The sequence below is a fragment of the Micromesistius poutassou genome, assembly GCF_964030765.1.
Source record: "Micromesistius poutassou genome assembly, chromosome: 12".
NCBI classification, from domain to species: domain Eukaryota; kingdom Metazoa; phylum Chordata; class Actinopteri; order Gadiformes; family Gadidae; genus Micromesistius; species Micromesistius poutassou.
The window spans coordinates 16037883-16056645 of record NC_140282.1 but is presented as its reverse complement, the minus strand read 5'-3'; the positions used below and the strand labels follow the sequence as shown (position 1 = coordinate 16056645).

General features: G+C 42.4%; 1 protein-coding gene across 1 annotated transcript in view; it reads right to left on the bottom strand.

The window, feature by feature from the left end:
* Positions 1–5568: 5568 nt before the first annotated feature.
* The window catches only part of cdh16 (cadherin 16, KSP-cadherin), a gene marked incomplete at its 5' end in the record, with an annotated part of 34075 nt that continues 20880 nt past the window's right edge, over positions 5569–18763 (bottom strand). The window contains 6 exons of the mRNA XM_084475796.1: positions 5569–5688; positions 6214–6330; positions 8322–8438; positions 14329–14568; positions 16826–16956; positions 17898–18139. Coding sequence (XP_084331922.1) covers positions 5588–5688; positions 6214–6330; positions 8322–8438; positions 14329–14568; positions 16826–16956; positions 17898–18139 — 948 coding nt within the window. The 3' untranslated portion in view covers positions 5569–5587. The remainder of the gene's footprint in view (positions 5689–6213; positions 6331–8321; positions 8439–14328; positions 14569–16825; positions 16957–17897; positions 18140–18763) is intronic.

Genomic DNA, 18763 nt, shown 5'->3' with positions numbered 1-18763 from the left:
GTGTGTGTGTGTTATATGTGTTATATGTGCTGCTAATTTCCATGTGGTACTAACTGCTGTGGTACCACTGCTGTGGTAACCAGGCTAACTTACTGGTGGTACTTCAGCTCTGCGGGAACAGCTCTTGCAGAGTCTTGATTGGAAATCAGATGGAAAACGGCAGGAGGGGGGCTGTGATCAGTCAAGCTTAACATTGAAAAGAGAGCAAGACAGCGAGTCATTGAGAGAGAGAGAGAGAGAGAGAGAGAGAGAGAGAGAGAGAGAGAGAGAGAGAGAGAGAGGAGGGGGGGGGGGGGGTGGGCAGTAACAAAAGGGGAGATGAGGTCCAATGTTGAAAACGTTTTTACAACCTGGTTGATTTTAATGGAAAAAGTGAGTTAAAGAGGATCTGTCTCTTACGGAAGAGGATTAGGGCCACACATAAGAAAATAAATTGAAATTGACTTTCTCAGAATTCTGACTTCAAGATCCGAATTTTGAGATTAAAGTCAGAATTCTGAGAATAAAGTCAGAACTATGGAATTCTGATCTTAAAGTCAGAATTTGTTATCGTAGTAATCTTAATAGTTAGCAGATTGTGTGATTTTTCCTTTAAATAGTAATGTCTGAGATCCAAGCAATGTATTCACATGTCGCTCCTAATGATAAAGTCAGCAGAGGAAAGATGTACTCACAGTACTCTCTTTGAGGTAAAATACAGTCATAATACTCTTAAACTTCTGTCAGAATACTCTACCAGTCCTCTCCTACTGTCACAATTTTACCTGAAAATACTGTCAAAGTACACTATGAAAGTACTGTCAAAATAACCTCTTAATGAGAATTGACAGAAAGCACAACACTCTCGCAGTTCTCTATTGAAGTTCTGTCACAGTACTTTCTTAAAGTGCTGCCACAATACTCCCACACAGTACTCTCACAGTCACAATACTCTCTCACAGTTCTCTCTTAAAAGGCTGCCACACTAATCCCTCACAGTATTGTCTTAGTACTCTTCCAGTATTCTACGAAAATACTCTCTGAATGGCCACAATAAAGGGCTGACTTTTATGTTGCCAATCTTCTAAACAAATTACTGTTCATTCTATGGTCCATCCATGAAACATTGGAGAGGATGTTGCTAAAATAGACTAACCAGCGAGTGACGCACAAGCTATTTCATTCAAGTTGCTGTTAAAGACAACACAAGTCGTGGTGGAAATTGAAGTGTTTATTTTTCTATCGTTTTCTCAAACTATATTTAGGCTACCACAAAGATAGTGACTGGGATTCAAAACAGTGAGCAACTAACTAAATACTTGAACGTTTTTTATTTTTAACAGACTGCAAACCACTTGTTTAAATATAGACTCCATTTTTATATTTGACACTTTCATCTCAAGCATATCATACAATAGCATGAGCCAGTAAACAGGTTGTCACCCTGCTGATGGAAGAGGCACAGGCTCTGGAGGAACTTACTCATATCGGTCCTTAGTCCCCTGGATGCTGGCCAATCACACTGTCCTCAGCCTCACACTTTCCTATGGTTTTAAGTTCACTTTAATACACCTTTGATCTATTAAACTACTTGTATTACTGCAACACAACAATTGTTTGTCACTCTACTGCTATTTTGCGACTGAGGTTCAATATAATAATTCCTGCTTAATATTTTGTTTCTAACCATATTCTAAATTTTGAACATGTTTTGTGTTTGTATTTTGCTGGATGGGTTGGAGGGATAGGTGGTGGTTATAATGTCTACCATTTCTGCCAGTGGTAGGCTGACAGATAACAAATAATAAATGTGTCAGTGGCATTACACAGTAAATATGATCAGTTTACAGTGAGAATATAAATAGGTCCTAACTTTTTTTTTGTATGACATAACAGGACATTTCTGATCGATGGGAGTTTCTGATTGATGTGCAGAAAGCCACAGTGATTCTGGCGGGAATCCCACCTGGCTGTGTGATGCAGCTGCACTACTGAGTTCACTGGAACTGTTTTTCCCAGCCCATCGTTCCTGTCAAGGACTCAGGCAGCTGGATACTAGCTCGCACCTCGCTCTAAAAGCTATCGACCACATTTCAGAGAAGGGGAAACTCTCCTGACATCTCTGAACGATTGCTTATTCTGCCGAACACCACATTTACATAAGGATTACACATGGGCTCGTTTAACCTGGACTCTCTATCTGTCATTCAACAATCAAGAATCAAGAGTCATGGCAGCACTGTAACAAACACACATGAGATTGTGTCGGACATACAGCAGATTTACACACCTGGTATGAATAACTAAATGACTCTTATTACTTACATTTACTTACACTTACTATTACTTACATAGTTTACTTTTTTTTTTTTTTACTTTTGTAATCTAGAATCTGTGTGTGTGTGTGCGTGTGCGTGTGCGTGTGTGTGTGTGTGTGTGTGTGTGTGTGTGTGTGTTGTGTGTTTCAAAAACAACAGAAAAAAGTGCACAGTAGCTCTAGGAATCAGTGTGGAGTGTGGAGTAGAACTAGCTCCTCTGTTTTTAGTGACAGTGCATAACGGTTCAATCTGATGTGTGTGTGGACGGGCTGAGCCCCGTCTGACTGATGACGGCCGATTCGAGAGAGGACACTTACACTTTAGGTTTTCGAAAGTACACAACATTTGCACAGCATTGCATGTTTCTTGCAATATAGGAGGACGAAATATCACACCTAGACTTTTTCTGTAGCAAATTAATATTTGTTAATGCATCATCGACAATATGAAAAATGTATTCCTGATATAGTAAGCTTTTAAAATAAATAGTTAGTGACAATTGCCCAAAAAAGTCTACATTTCTTAAGACGTAAAGACTCGCTGTTGAGGCTTTGAGGGGGGTCTCAAGTGTCAACCAAGGGGTCCTGATATAGTGTGTCTGCACCCTGCCTTGTTAATCACCCTGTTTGCTGCTCAGCGGAGCGTCCTGGGCTTTGGTTTCGTGTCTGTTGTATTATGTTTGCTGACTCCAATCCATTCTGGAAGGGGATCCATCTCATGTTCTTTCATTTTCTCAAGGTCTACCTCAAGGGTTTTTCGGAAAGTGATGTTTTCTCCCCATGTCCGTTTAGGCGTGACACAATTTGTTTCTGAAAGGCCATATTTAATCGATGTGCCTGCGAGACATTAACATGTATTTATTCTTATTTTCCATCTCCAGAAGAGTAATTGCGACAAACAATTTCCTGTGGGATTAATAAAGACCTCTGACGCTGCATCTTATACGTAGAATAACCGTTATAAATAAATGTTATGATTTACAAGAGGCTGGCTATAAATAGCCTTCATTTGACAACACACCTCATCTCTGGAGGGCTGAAGTTAACGACGTTTTTGCTACAAACACAACTAACCCTATCTGGGGCTTCAAATATCCTAGAATTGCGTCATGGTGGTTGTCATTGTGGTCGTCATTGGTTACGTTGTGATTAATGTACACTGTTGTATATTTTTATTTGAAACGGTGGAAATTCATTGTTAGTTATTTTTAGAGAAAAGCCCCAGTTCAGTTCCATGCCACTGAAATGTGTTGCTGCTAAACCAAAGGTCGGTGAAATAACGGCCTTAGGGGAAACATGCTCCAAAGTTTATCAGTTTATCAAGAGCTCTTTTTTTTGAAGATGGGACACAAAGATGGGACACAGCCGGCCTCAGAAAGCTCTTCTCCCCTTTCTTAGCCTAACAAAGAGGCAAACACGCTCAGAGGAAGCATGTACAGTGGAGTAGTTTACAGTTAGAAAGATCTCTACTCAAGTATGACAGACAGTTTGCTCTTTGTCTATGGTGCGGCCGGGGCCGCGGCCTGTGGTCATTGGGTTTGAGATCTATTAATAGCACCAGCGTGTATGAAGCTACAGGCCGGCGTTACCGCGCATCACGGCCGCGGCTCTCGGCCCTAACACGATTACAAGGCGTAGGCAGTTCTGCTCCATCTTATTAAGTTTTGAATTTTATTAATTTATATGCTATCATATTATTATCTGTAGGGCGGAGAGAACATTATGGTTTTGTGAAATCTTTGTAGTTTATATTACTATGAATAGCAGCCTACTCAGTATTGAGAGAAATCAGACCTACGTACAGTTATTGTGTAATCATGTCGTGTGTGGCAAAGACGTGTTTAAGAAACGTTGAAATCAACATATATGGTTATACATGTTCTTTGTTTATTATGATCACAATATATTCTTCTTTCATTATAGCAGATGATAAATACAACTTCTGCCCAATTCACAAGCTTCTTTTTGTCCTCAAGAAATTAATTAATTAATTATTATCATTGATAACAACAAACAAGTGAGAATTTGATAATCATATCCATTCATTTCATTATAACAAGTGACATCACATGTGATCTGCAGAGAACTAACAGATTAAAGCATCACAACTCTCGCATGTGGTTTCACAAATTCAAGAAATGAATGAACCGTTAAAACAAGACAGCTGATCATTTAAATGTGATATCCAACCTAAACAATATGTTGGTTGTCAATACGACCCAAAACGACCCATGTGTGTTTGCTGGTAAAGCGCCCCCTTTTTAGAGATGTCCACAGAGTGATCTGAATACACCCCTGGTTGACAGGTCTAACGGCCAAATCCTAATCCCAAAGCCTAACCCATCTATTTAAAAATGTATTTAGATTAATTAATTGCAAAGCCTTTTGTTTTCAATACTTTTAATGTCACATTTGATGATGTTTTGTGAGTCATTTCATGTAGAGCTAGAGTCCAAAATTGATAATCATACATGTCATATGGCCATCGTTCACATAAAGATACCTCAGATCTCTAGCTCACTCCCAAATGTCCTTGACCTCTTAGGTCAGGTACTAAGTTCAATACTTCCTGTAGGGCTCGAGCCTCCAAATTTATAATTTTTGAATTGTATCTAAATCCCAAATCATGCCCCCATGTGTGTGCTTTCATCACTTCCTGTAGGTCTATGAACCCAATGCTGATATTCTTGTGAAATTATTTTTCGTCTTTTTAATTTATTGATTGTATTCATGCTTCAAAAACCTATAAAACACTATTCAGTTCTCATGATTATCTTAATAAAACAATTATTGATAACATTAGGATTTAGAATGGAATAAAAAGTCAGCCTAGTCCGTCGCAAAGAAGAAGAAGAAATGTCATCCCTGGGTCAGTCGAAAATCAATGTTTTTATGAAAGAACATCATCAGTTACATCAAACAACACTTGAAGGCTCAGAAGACTACACAATGCAAAGATTATGATTAGCATGATTCAAAGATTATGTACATTCACCGAACAAAGAAAATTAAGTCAAATGTACATTTCTTGCCGGAAATATTATCAAAAGACAAATGAAAAACAAATGTCATCCATTTGGTTTTTGGCAAAGAGAAATCTGACATACAGATTTTCTTTAACCAGTTTGTTGGCTCTACCAGTGACCATTGACCATTTATTACTATTACTATAACGGTTTTCCTGACTTCCCTGACATGAGAGGACTAAATGAGCGTGTGGCATCGTGTCCTTGACATGGACGTCCTTTCCGTTTGCCCCTTTGACCCCTGATCGCTGGCTTCCCTTCCGGTTCACAGTGAGATGTTGAGGGGAACTCTCTCTTGGCTGGTCTTACTCGGCCGTTTGGGGTTCTGATAGGACAGTCGCACAAAGATCACGACGAGGATGATACCTGGAGGACAGAGAAAGAGAGAACAGGCTGCAGTCACCTGGAAATAAAGTCTAGAAAATGACATTAAAGATTTCACCAATGATGTCCGTTTGTGTTTCCATACGGCTCTTTGTTTGTTGAAGGCAGTAAAACATGTTGTTAGCTTAGCTTGTTGGAGATTTCAATTGTACCTGTATCATTTGCGACATAAAAAAGCTTTTACATTCATTTTTTTCTTTCTTTTTTTTCCCAGTGACTCACTGAAGTGACTCACAGTTCACTGCTCACTGTGTCCTAATGGACCTTCTTTCGCCCGCTCATTATCAACTGAAATAACATCACAACCTTCCGATTCATCAGCACACTGCTTCATTCACATCATAAATGTATGATTCATTCAATAAAACATGTATCTGTCCTCTGTGGTTCCTCAAAGCACTCCAAACAATTAATTCAGTGATTCACATTCTCATTCACACATTAATTCACAGAGCGACCACGGTGAGGGTCAGGCCGTGTGTGTGTGTGTGTGTGTGTGTGTGTTACCTATAAAAGCAAAGGTTCCCAGCAAGATCCCTACGGCAGACTGGATGGTGGGCATCCCCTGCAGCTGCTTGGCCGCCATCTTGCAGTTCCCTCGGATGTTACACGGGCACACGGAAACTAGCACGGGAACAATAAGAAGTTGTAGTATTACATTTTAGAAACAATGCATGCATTCATAAAGGGCTGACGTTGCTTAGGTCGGCAACAGTTTTGAAACAAACATCTTTCCTGCAAGGATAGCCTCATACACCCCCTTCATCACCACCTCCACCATCACCCCGACCACAACCGCAACAACAGCAACAAAACACAGTTGTTCTCTTACTGTGTTTGGATCTAATCACGAGTAATTTAATATCGGATCGTTTCAGCTGAAATTGGCTTAACTCTCTTCCAGACAAGTGGATTGTTTTTCCTTTCGATTGAACAAGCAACATGCATTTCATTCTCACAGTCGCTGGTTTCCTGTTGACCACTGCATGCATTAAGGAGTTCTCCAACAGCTCCCAGTGACCAGCGGGGTCAGGGTGTACAGTTCGTCCATTAAGCACGTCACAGAGTTTCCACTGTTTGTTTATAATAGCCGGAGGAACATTGCTGTGTCTGAATGCTGTGCAGTCCCTCAGCGGTTTCACGCCGGTTTAACCTTAGTTGAACTTTCCTCTCAAATACGGTGACCTTTATATCGACGCGGATCCAACGATAATCAAGGGTTCAAGAGTGACAGAGGTTAGTGGCCTGTGTTTTATCTGAATGAAAACTTCCAGTAACTGAAGTATTTTTAACTATAGGAATGTTTTTTTTTTTCTAAAATAGGAATGTTTGGTATTCTGGTGTGAGAGAGTGAGAGAAGGAGCGAAAGAGCAGAGTGACAGTGAAATGGGTTGGGAGGGTGAGGGATAATACAGCAGATGTGAGAGGGTAAAAGAGTAGAGCCATAGTGTGAGATTGTGAAAGTATGAGAGAGCAAAGTGAGAGTGTGAGACCAATAATCCAGTCATTTTAAGCCAAAATGGGGGTCAACCTAGAAGAAATTGCAACAGAAGCAAACTCAACAGATTTTGTATCCTCAATATGTCCTGACTCCTGAGTAAGGAAAAAAAAGCCCAGAAGAATCCCATTAGGGGAAAGTTTCGAAAAACAAAATATAAATATAGCCTATATAGCCTATTCATTCTTTTTCTCATGTGAATAGGGTAAAAAGTGTAACATTTAGATATCACCATGAAAATGAATGAGTTGATTACTTACATCAAAACAACATGACAAACAAAAAATGTATCACACGTTTTTGGAAATTGTTTGTTAACATGGGCATATGGTGCATAATCATTGGGCCAATCATTATAGCTAGGAGAAAATGTCTTCTTAGTAGAATCTTAGTAGAATCTAGTTGACATCTTACAGTAAAAGACTGTGGTGACAAATGTGGTGTGGACAAACGTCACCACAAGGGGCAGAGATTCAGTCGTTCATTCAAGGTCCACTCAACTGTCAAGGTAAGAAAGATTGACCTATCTATCTATCTCTTGATCTTTTTATTTGACCTACCTTTTGTCTTCTGCATTTTCATGTAATACATTTTTTGTTGGTCTTGATGTAAGTATTTAACTCAGTGATTTTCATGGTGATATCTAAAGGTTAACATTTTTACCCATCTTCACGTGAGAAAAAGAATGAATAGGCGTATGAATAGGCTTTATTTTGGGTGTTTTTCAAAACTTTCCCCTAATGGTATTCTTCTGGGCTTTTTTTTTTCCATACTCAGGACATAGTGAGGATACAAAACCAGTTGAGTTTGCCTCTGCTGCAATTTGTTTGACCTTTTTTCCATAAAACGACTGGACTACAAGTAGAGGGTGAGACAGCAAGACGTGGTGGTGAGGGGAGGAGTGGGTCAGAGAAGCAGCGGGGAGTTTGTTAAAGAGGCAGCTTGACGGGGGTGAGAGAGCAGAGTGAGTGAGAAGGAGTGAGGAGGGGGGTGAGGGAATGAGGGAGTGAGAGTGGGGTACCTCGGGGGAGGATGAAGGTGCTGCTGAGGGGGGGTGGGTGATGATAGGTCTTGTGAAGGGTGAGAGAGGGGTGATAGTGTGAGGAGGTGGAGGCACCTGGTAGGTTGATGAAGGTGCTCCGCGGGGGGGAGCTGCTGTCGGAGATGGTGAAGGGGACGGTGTAGACCTCCGGGGCCAGGTAGGGGATGTTCAGAGACAGGTTGGTGTGGGTGTCTGGAGAGGAGAGACACACTGGTTATACTAGTTACAATGGTTCTGTTGGTTAAGCCGGTTATACTGCTTGCACTGGTTCAAAAACACCCAAGAGGGGAGAAGCAGTGACTACTTGACATATTACACACAAATAAATATGTGTAGGCAGAAGGCACGTGCGTCTGACCTGTGTCACAGTACACGCACGTCTGAATGTGCTTGAGAATTGCGCAGGCGAACGTGCACCGTTGTATTTAATGCGGCCACATGCGTCCGTGTGTACGCATGAGTACCTGCGTATATACACAAGTATTATCTAATCTCAAAAGTCAGCTCCTAAACCCCGTCCTGTGCCTATGACGTAAAAGCGGTGGAGGAGCAAGGTTTTTATTGAACCGCGTGCGAAGTCATATCTCCGGGTTCCCGACCCCGAGCTACGACCCTCCCCTCGCCGCCCCTTCATGTTCCATTAGCTTGTCAGCTCAGTGGAGAGCCGCTGCACACCTCCAGAGAGACCTTTATCTCCCCACCGGCACAGTACAGACTCCCAGTGCCTGTTCTCTGTGTTCCCTGTGTTCCCTCCAAGTGTCCAGGGACAGCTCTGTTAGATAAGATTGGACACGGCGGTGGTGGCCGTTTTTAACATAGATCTAAATCCGGGAGTTCCCGTAGGACATCGAAACCGACAGCATGTTCCGGTTATTAGCATCAGTACCACGTACGTAGACCACGTACTTGAGTAAACGGTGAGATACCTAGTGTAAAAAAAAGAAGTGAAAGTACTCCCTTCAAACATCGACTTGAGTGAAAGTATAAAAGTACTCGGCTTCAAATGTGCTTAAGTATCAAAAGTAAAAGTAATTTGGTGTAATGTAGTTCCAATGTCTTGCTATGTCCTTTATACACTCAGTCAAATAATTTAAGGTTAAAAAAATACCCACTAACACCACTTTAAATAAAATGTTTTCTATTTGTGATATCTGGTACTGATATCTTTTGAAATAATCATAAGCATAATAAATAACATCATAACTAAATGGAAACCACATGGTTAGGAATTAACAGGATGGGGGAAAAACACATTGGACACGTGTTTCTTTAACAATTTATTGTTTGAAGAAATTACTCTTCACTGTATCAAAAACTTATTCACTGAAGTTTACTAACTATGTCTTTTTTCCATTTACCATACCAAACATGACTCTTTATATCTATGGTCATTGGTGCTCCATTTCAATATCTGGCGCTTCTTCCATTATTGTGTGTTGGCTATAAACGTCAAACGTGACAGCGAAATTCGAAGGCTAAACTGAGATACGAGGACAGAAGCAAAGTTGGGAGAAACCGGCCCAAACTGCACGAATCACGATGTGTTCTGATTGGTACACTTGCCGGTGCACGCGCACTCATTTAGTCACTTTACTGTCTATGGTCACGCATGCATGTTGTGGAAAGGAACGTCGAAAGGAACAACAGGTTTTTGGAATGTAGTGGAGTAAAAGTAGCCTATAAAGTCTCACAAAATAATGACACTGAAGTAAAGTACAGCTACGCTAGTCTCACAAAATAATGATACTGAAGTAAAGTACAGATACGCTAAAAAGTTACTTAAGTACGGTAACAAATGACTTGTACTTCATTACTGTCCACCACTGATTGGCATTCAGGAACAGAGGCTGCTTTGATTGTCTTTGACCTTTACTTTATATCTTAACGAGGTCTGACAATGGGGGGCCAGCACTTGGCCAGTCTAACAGCTGCCTGTTGACGATGAGGATATGTTGATCTCAACCAAGCAACATCTGAGACTACAAGTGTACTCACACACACACACACACACACACACACACACACACACACACACACACACACACACACACACACACACACGTGTACCCTTCAGTGGGACTGTGACATGTGGCTTGATTTCTGTGTCCGAGTGCAGTGCATCCTGAGAGATTCCACTTTGAGTGCGAGCGGTAAGCAGTCAGGGAGACGATCAATAGCAATTGGAAGCAAGGCGAGCAAAGAAACACTCTGACACGCCGCAGACGTCATCCAAATGACTTTTCTGGCTATAATTACAGACGTCTCCGTCAATAGCTGCCGGAACAAAGCACTGAAAAAAAATTGAAATGATGGAGAAATAACAACCCACTGCATCAAACGTCAGAACAGATGACAACTTTACACATGTCTGCAGACGAAGAGCCATGTTTGGAGGAGATGACGAGAGATGACGAGGTGGAAAGAGAGAAAGTGAGAGACAGAGGAGGAAGTAGGAAGAGAGGGAGATATGGATAAATGGAGAGAGTGAGATTGAGAGAGAAGGGAAAGAGGGAGAGAGACATGGAGAGGGATGGACAGAGGGAGAGAGAGAGAGCGGGGGGAGAGGGAGAATACACCCAAACAATAAGAACTAGAGGACAATATAAAATCACTTGAAACCAAAATTGCCTGTGGTGCCACTCCACAAAAGCTGAAACAGATTTGGCAATCATCTTGGGCTCTGTGTCAACAACAACCCCAGGAATATTCTCTGTATGATCATCAACCACACACTTCTGCATTTCCTTACGTCAAATAATGTCTAGAGCAATTCACAAATTGCCTTTTTACCAAATTATCGTACAACAGATCATATTTTAACATATATATAATATAATACTAATTCATATAATACTAATTCAACTAAAATAAATAAAAACAAAGGCCAATTATTGTCAGTTTTTTGTTATTTAAAAGAAGCCTTAGATTACATTTTGCATGAGAGCTTGCTCTACAAACTGTTTGAAAGTATTGTTTGAGGAAAAAAAAAATAGGCCATCCTAAACTCAATATACACAAACAGCAAGTTTGGCAAATAAGATTGATTGACAAAATCAAGACCAGATCAGACTGCCTCCTCAAAGGCAGGGTTAGACAGGGATGCAGCTTGAGTCCAACCCTCTTCAACAGAAACAGAAATTCATTGGCAAAGACAGTACAACAGTCTGCAGCATCTGACGTCCCCCCAGTAGACACAGATGTCAGATGCCTGCTGTTTGCAGTAGGCTGGTGCTGCTGTCTCAGAGGAACATCAAGTAAGACATCCCAATTCAACTCTGGTTCAAATTGTGGACTTTGTTATAGAACCTATTTCCCTTAATGGTTGTGAGTTTGGGGGACCACTGGCTAACCAAGATTTTACAAAAAATTTGACATTCATCAAATCCTTGTCCTTGCATCTAAGGCAAAACACCGAATAATACATGCATAGCAGAATGAGGATGATGCCCACTAATTATCCAAAGCCTTTACACTTTATAAACAGTTAAAAAATAATTACCCGCTTTATATGCTTTAATACAGAGTCCTCACCTGCAGATAGACTCTAGAGAGAGACCCCCTCATCCAGCTTGTTTTGGGACTGCTCACAAACACAAGCAGCCACACACAAACCTCCTTAGCACAAACAAAATTCTAAGAAAACAAAAAAAAATGTGTGACTGATCAGCTCTTTGATCGAAAAACTAAGTAAATCCTTGACCAGGGGCGCACTCAGTGAGCAGCCTCCCCATTGAGGTCAACACATGCAGACCTGGCACCCAACAGAAGACATACTGAGCACCTACTGCACACTTAATGAGGTTGAAACTGAAGCTGCCATTCTTAACTACCTGCGAAACATACCAACAAACACAAACACAAACACAAACAACACCTACAATTATTTTTGAAAACATGATTGCAAAAGCGTCTTTATCTGCTGGGTGAAATACAGCAATGTGCAAACAGAGCAGGAGGATTTGTGAGCTGTTCATACAACGGAATACAACTACGTAAAGACCGTCAATTATCAGTATATTCTGCATTATTTGCACCGTCTGATCTCTAGACATAGACATACTGTACACAGAAGCCGAATAGTTACCATGGAATGCAAAGGTAAGCAGATATTCTGCTTACTGCATACTGCTGTATTTACTGCTGCTAGTTGGGCTAGTTGCCGTGTGTTTTTCACCTTTGGTTGGTAGCTTAGTAGCCAATGTGCTTATAAGGTTGGATTGATCAGGGGGCATTGTCACTACCTGGAGCTTGCACTTAAACGGAGCCTGGGTCTGTTGAAGGTGGCATTGCTGTTTTTAGGCTATGATAGCCATAGGATAGGATAGGTATATTGTATTGTATTTATTTATTTATTTTTCTTTTCTTTTCACCCTTGGTTGGTAGTTCGGTAGCCAGCGTGCTTGTAAGGTTGGTTTGGACAGGGGCCTCTGAATATGTGTTTTCCTTGGATTTTGGCACAAGGGATTATAACATCTGATCCTGTGTATTAATGAAATCTGTAAATAGATCTACATTTTTTTTTTTACAGCAAAAGCACCATATTTCTGTTTGTATTTTTTAAGTTAATTTTACCTACTCTGATTTATACTGTATATTGGATTGCAATGTTGCAATTTATACAGTTCTGCTTTCACATGTCTTTATTCATTTCTATTACACATTGCACACTTTCTTTGGCAATGTAAAGGTTTCCCATGCCAATAAAGCCTGATTGAATTGAATTGAAAATGAGAGCGACGGCATGCTGTCCCCTGCAGTCTGCAGGTCAGGTCATCTCGTTCTTTCCTCTCTCTCAGTGACCTCATGGAAGACGTTGCTAATAAAAACACCAGCAATACCCAAATCACTGCATCACTGCCTCTATTTTCCAACCAACTGCATTCTCCTCCTCTGACTTCATCACCACAGAAAAAAACGGTTCTCTACTTTTTGTTAACACGGGGTTGATAACAAATGTTTTTTTAAAGAATAAAATACAGACCTCATCGCCTAAGCTGTTGACGATCATGGGCCGGCTGTGGTTAACAAGAAGGGGATAAATGATGTCTGCTACTGGCAAACCCGTCACTATTGTCATACAATGGGTCCAGGCTTGCGCACTCATGGTGACGCACCCCTTTTGCCCTCTCAATCAACAGCAGCCCAGCTTTCAATTCCACATCCTTCAGCACCCTCCACCCGAGGCTGCGGTTGCCATGGTGAGCTATGAAAGCCGGCGATTGAGCGTGAGCGAGCGAGTTTGACGCCAGTGTTTCGTCGCGTCGACACAAACGGGGGTCTGTGTTTTCTTTTTGGTGCGAGTATAGGATGCATTCAGCGTGCCTTCACTTTTTACTTTTTGCAAATATGTTTGTCCAAAAGTATCATTGTAAATGTTCAGTGATATTAAACCTGTGATCAATCTCGACGTGTGTTCAAATGGAGGGTTTAGGCAACACTAATGAAATTAAATTCCACGACGGATCACCTCGGATCCCCAAACAGTTGGGCTAAGACCAAAAATGTCTCATCAGCCACAAACCCTGCCCTGATTTAACTCAATTTGTCCACAACAAAATGTATATTCCTTTTAAATATGTGACCTCCAATGGTCTCACCACTACAGCGTGGGCCTCACCACTGTGGGGCTCTCCACTACACCATGGGGCTCACCACTAAACCCCGGGCTCACCAGTAAACAACGGGCCTTACCACTACACCGTAGGCCTCACCAGTACACCCTGGGGCTCACCACTAAACCCTGGGGCTCACCACTCCACCGTGGGGCTCACCGCGGGCCTCACCACTGCACTGTGGGGATCACCAGTACACTGTGGGCATCACCAGTACACGTGGGGCTCACCACTGCACTGTGGGCATCACCAGTACACCCTGGGCATAACCACCTCACCCTGGGGTTCAGAACTACACTATGGCACCCTCGACTGCACTGTGGGCCTCTCCACTGCACCCTGGGCCTCTCCACTACACCCTGGGGTTCACCACTACACCCTGGGGCTCACCACTACACCCTGGGGCTCACCACTACACCCTGGGGCTCACCACTACACCGTGGGCCTCAGTGCTACATCGTGGGGCTCACCGTTGATGGGCGTGAGTTTCCAGTTGCGTCGCACGGTGTCGTCGCTGCGGAGGGAGAAGTTGAGGCGCCCGCCGTGCTGGGGCCCGTCGCTGTCGCGCGACGCCAGCACCAGCGCCTGCTCCTCCCAGCGGGGCGTACACAAGTACTTCCAGGAGTAGTCGCCCACCAGCACCGGGCTGTTGTCGTTCACGTCCAGGATCTGCACCGTCACCAGCGTGGACGCTGACAGGTTGGCGTTTCCTGGCAGGTGGAAAGGTGAATCAGTTGATTAACCAACCAATCAAGCTTCATATACTATTTGGGTAAAACTGTGACACAAATTGCAATTCAAAATCGACCCTGCACAATCAAGTGGGAGTTTCAAACACAGATGTTTGGTGGAAAGTGATTTAGTTGATTTATCTATCATACAACTCGGTGGACGCTCCCACTTGTAATATCGGTAAACAGTCCTTTGCTGGTTCCCCTGTAGGCGATAACAGGCGCTTAGAATATTGATCTGGTGTTGGAGCTTTGCGATAAAGGTCTCTAGTTCTGCAGCCTACAGTATCTTTCTTGATGCTCTCAGCTTGAAGCACCAAGTAAAAATATTACATCATACTAGTACATGATCATTGATCACAGTATGCCAGCCATGCAGGTAAGGTAGTTCAAACCATTTTCACTTCTATCAGGGTGAGTTAGAGGAACCACGGAGACCTATATAAAGCTATGTATTTATTCAATTTATTTTATGATAATTGGACCCCAGGGTTCGACAACTCAGCTACATAGATACATAGATACATTCAGATACATTCTGCAAACCTGATATGGTTATTGTTCATTCAAGTGTCAAATGTATTTCTATGTCTCCATGTATATAATATCACGTAACTGTACACCATTCAATGTCAACCTTGAGTGTACAAAGTAAGACCAACAGGCATAAACAGGCAAGGGGAAGAAATGCGTCATGCGTTTGGGGTCAGGCGACGGTGTGTTACCGTTCATGTGTTGTTGTGTGGCATCTTATTGAATCACATTCAATGTTTTTTTGTCATCTAGAAATGCCAGAGATGGATTCATTTTCAACTCATCTGAACCATGGACCAACGTCTGGGATGCACTGGTTAGAAGACTTTGACGTGCGATTCGCCAGCAAAGATGATGACTGAAATTATACATCTCGTCTCTGACAGAGGACGATGACGGTGGTGCCTGGCTGATGTCTTTGTGAAAGCAAACACTTAAGCTGCCGCTAGCCCATTCCCGCCCCTCAAGGTTTCTCTTAATTGTATCTTAAGTATAAATATAGCCCTGAGGAACAGGCTACATGAGCAATGGAGCTTTGAAGCACATGCCAAGGCGATACTGTCATCACGGCTACATGCTTCAAATTAGTATTCAGACTCATAACTTACAGCTGCTACATTAATGTTTTCTTTCTTCTTTTTGTTTTTACCATTCCATCTATTTCAGACAGTGGGAAACTTTACCGATTGTTAAATAATCCTGATATGACATTACATTTAGGGAAGGATAGTCTAGTGATTAGGGTTGTTTTACATCGAGCTGAATGACCAGTCTCTGTATTCACCGTCTAACGTCTAACTGCTCCTTAATGATCTGTCTCTGTATTCACTGTCTAACACTTACCTGACCCTTAATTACCTGTCATTGTAGTCACTGTCTAACCCAAATCTGCTCCTTAATTACATTGTGATTGTATTCCCTGTCCAACCCCTACCTGCCCCTCAATGACCTGTCACTGTATTCACTGTCTAACCCCTACCTACTACTTAATGACCTGTGTCTGTATTCACTGTCTAACACTTCTTACCTGACCCTTAATTATTTACATTTACATTTAGGGCATTTAGCAGACGCTTTTATCCAAAGCGACTTACAATAAGTACATTTGTCATAAGAAGTGAAACAATATATCGCCGTCGGTACAGTAAAGATGTTCATAGAACCAAGTGCAAGTACTGACAATCGCTAGGCTAACCCATTCCCCGTATACAGCAGTGATAGCTAGCTACTGCAGATGCTACACAATTAAGTACATGCTACACAATTAAGTACATGCTACACAATTAAGTACAATGAATGAATACAACATGCATTAAGTGCGTTCAAGTGTCAGGACGTAGAACAGACAATAGTGGGCAGGGGGACTGAATGGCTATGCAGAGTCTAGGTGAACTCTGAACAGGTGAGTCTTGAGTCTTTTGCGGAAGCTGGTGAGCGACTCTGCGACCCTGACATCGGCAGGGAGCTCGTTCCAACCACTGTGGTCCCAAAACATCAACGTATTCACTGTCTAACCCCTATCTGCACCTTAATGACCTGTCACTGAATTCACTGCACAGTGAATTCACTGTACATTCACTGTACTGTACTGTACTGTCCAGTATTTCCAGTCTCGGATGAAATATGAATATGAATATTTTTGCGGTATCTTAACTTAGCCTAAGTCAAAGCAAACCGCTGTTATCCCGGGCAGCCGTCTTACGTCCGTCCACAGCGATGACCTCCATGGTGTAGGTGCTGTTCTCCTCCCGGTCCAGCGCCTGCACCGTCTTCAGCTCGCCCGAATACTTCCCGATGGAGAAGTAGTGCTTTGTGTCTCCTCTCAGGGAGTATCTGGACACGAGAGGGACGGAGCACAACGTTTTAGACCGGGTGGGATGAGAGCAGGAGACACAGTCAAGGCAGGAGTCCTGTTTATTGTAATATTGAAAGGGCAAATCAAATGAGTGAACATAGAGGCGGACCTCACGTGGTCTTGGAGTTTGTTGTCAGATGTGTGGCGGTGTAGATCAAAATGTAAAAAGACGCTTCACCTTGCTTAGTTCGAACCCTGGGAATAGTGAGCAGGCCAAACTCTCTGTATGACACTTAATGTTTTTTTTTTTCCTGTAGCGTCAAATAAACGGGGTGAAAATGATTTCACCCAGTATGACAAGAACACAAGGAGCTTCCCTGTCCTGAATGAGAACACTTTGTATTTCCCGAGCTAGAGGCAAGGAAAGTTTATTTATAATAACCTTCAAACACAAGGCCATGCATAGAGTATGTCAAAAAATGTCCAAAGTCTTTGAACCATTGCTTTTATCCATCATCTAACAATTGATCATTAGTGTGATGTCATTAAGGACCAGGTACAGAGGTAGCCATCTGGCTGAAGGTTGCCTACAGGTAATTGGAACGACCTTTAAAGGTCACTTGTCATACCACCAGGTGTGAGTGTGATTAGTCGTTACAAGCCGTTTTGAAAATCGGGCTCTTCTGACATCACAAGTGGGAGTGTCCACCTAGATGTGTGCTGGATAGACGAGCAACATTTGCTACAGTACAATGGGTCGGCTGGTAGACTGATCTATCACAGCACACGTCTAGGTGGACACGCCAACTCGTGATGTCAGAAGAGCCCGATTTTCAACGGCGTGTAACGGCTACTCACACTCACACCTGGTGGTGTGACATGGGCCCTTTAAGGCTGAGAGTCAAACACCCGGATCACTACGCTATCCTACTCATGTTTCCAATGTCGAGGTAATTCCAAGGTCAAATGTAGAGCTCACCTGATTGGATGGGAGTCAGGGTCATGACCCCGGATGGTGGCGATGACCCGGCCAGGCTCCTCCCCCTCCCTGACTGTGACCTCATAGTGGCTTTGCGACAGGATCGGTCCTTCGTTTATGTCATCGACGTAGATGGAGACGGTTGCCGTGGAGGCGGGCCCGTAGCGACCGCGGACCAGAGCCACTGGGTTGCGAGCGCTGAGAACTAGGATGTACTCACTCTCACGCTCAAAGTCCAGCACCTGCACCGCGCACACACACGCAAACATTCATAAACCAAACACACACACACACACACACACATTCATACAAATTAAAACTCACTCACACACACATCTATATACACACACTTCCACAAACATTCATACACACACAGACACACGCACACACAAATATACAAACACACACACATACACATAATACAAACACACAGACACACACATGTATATGTACAAACACACACACACACACACGCATACACACCCACACATGCACTGACGTACACACACACACACACACACACACACACACACACAACCATGCATAGATATACATGGATACATACAGACAGACACATTCCCATACACACACCAACACACGCATACACGCATACAACACATTTTAACACAGTAATCCCATTATGACTTACAGTTTTTGCCCGTTGCTTGAACACGTTTTGCAAAACTTAGCTCATTGTGTCAAAATTCAACACACAAGCAAATAAGACACAACACTGGGAAATATATCATTCATCATCTATCATTATAGATTATTATATTATTATCTATCATCTATGTCAAATTGAAACTCTGCTATCGAAACCTAACGATCCTTTGTCAAAATGTCACTCTGATGACAAAATGATA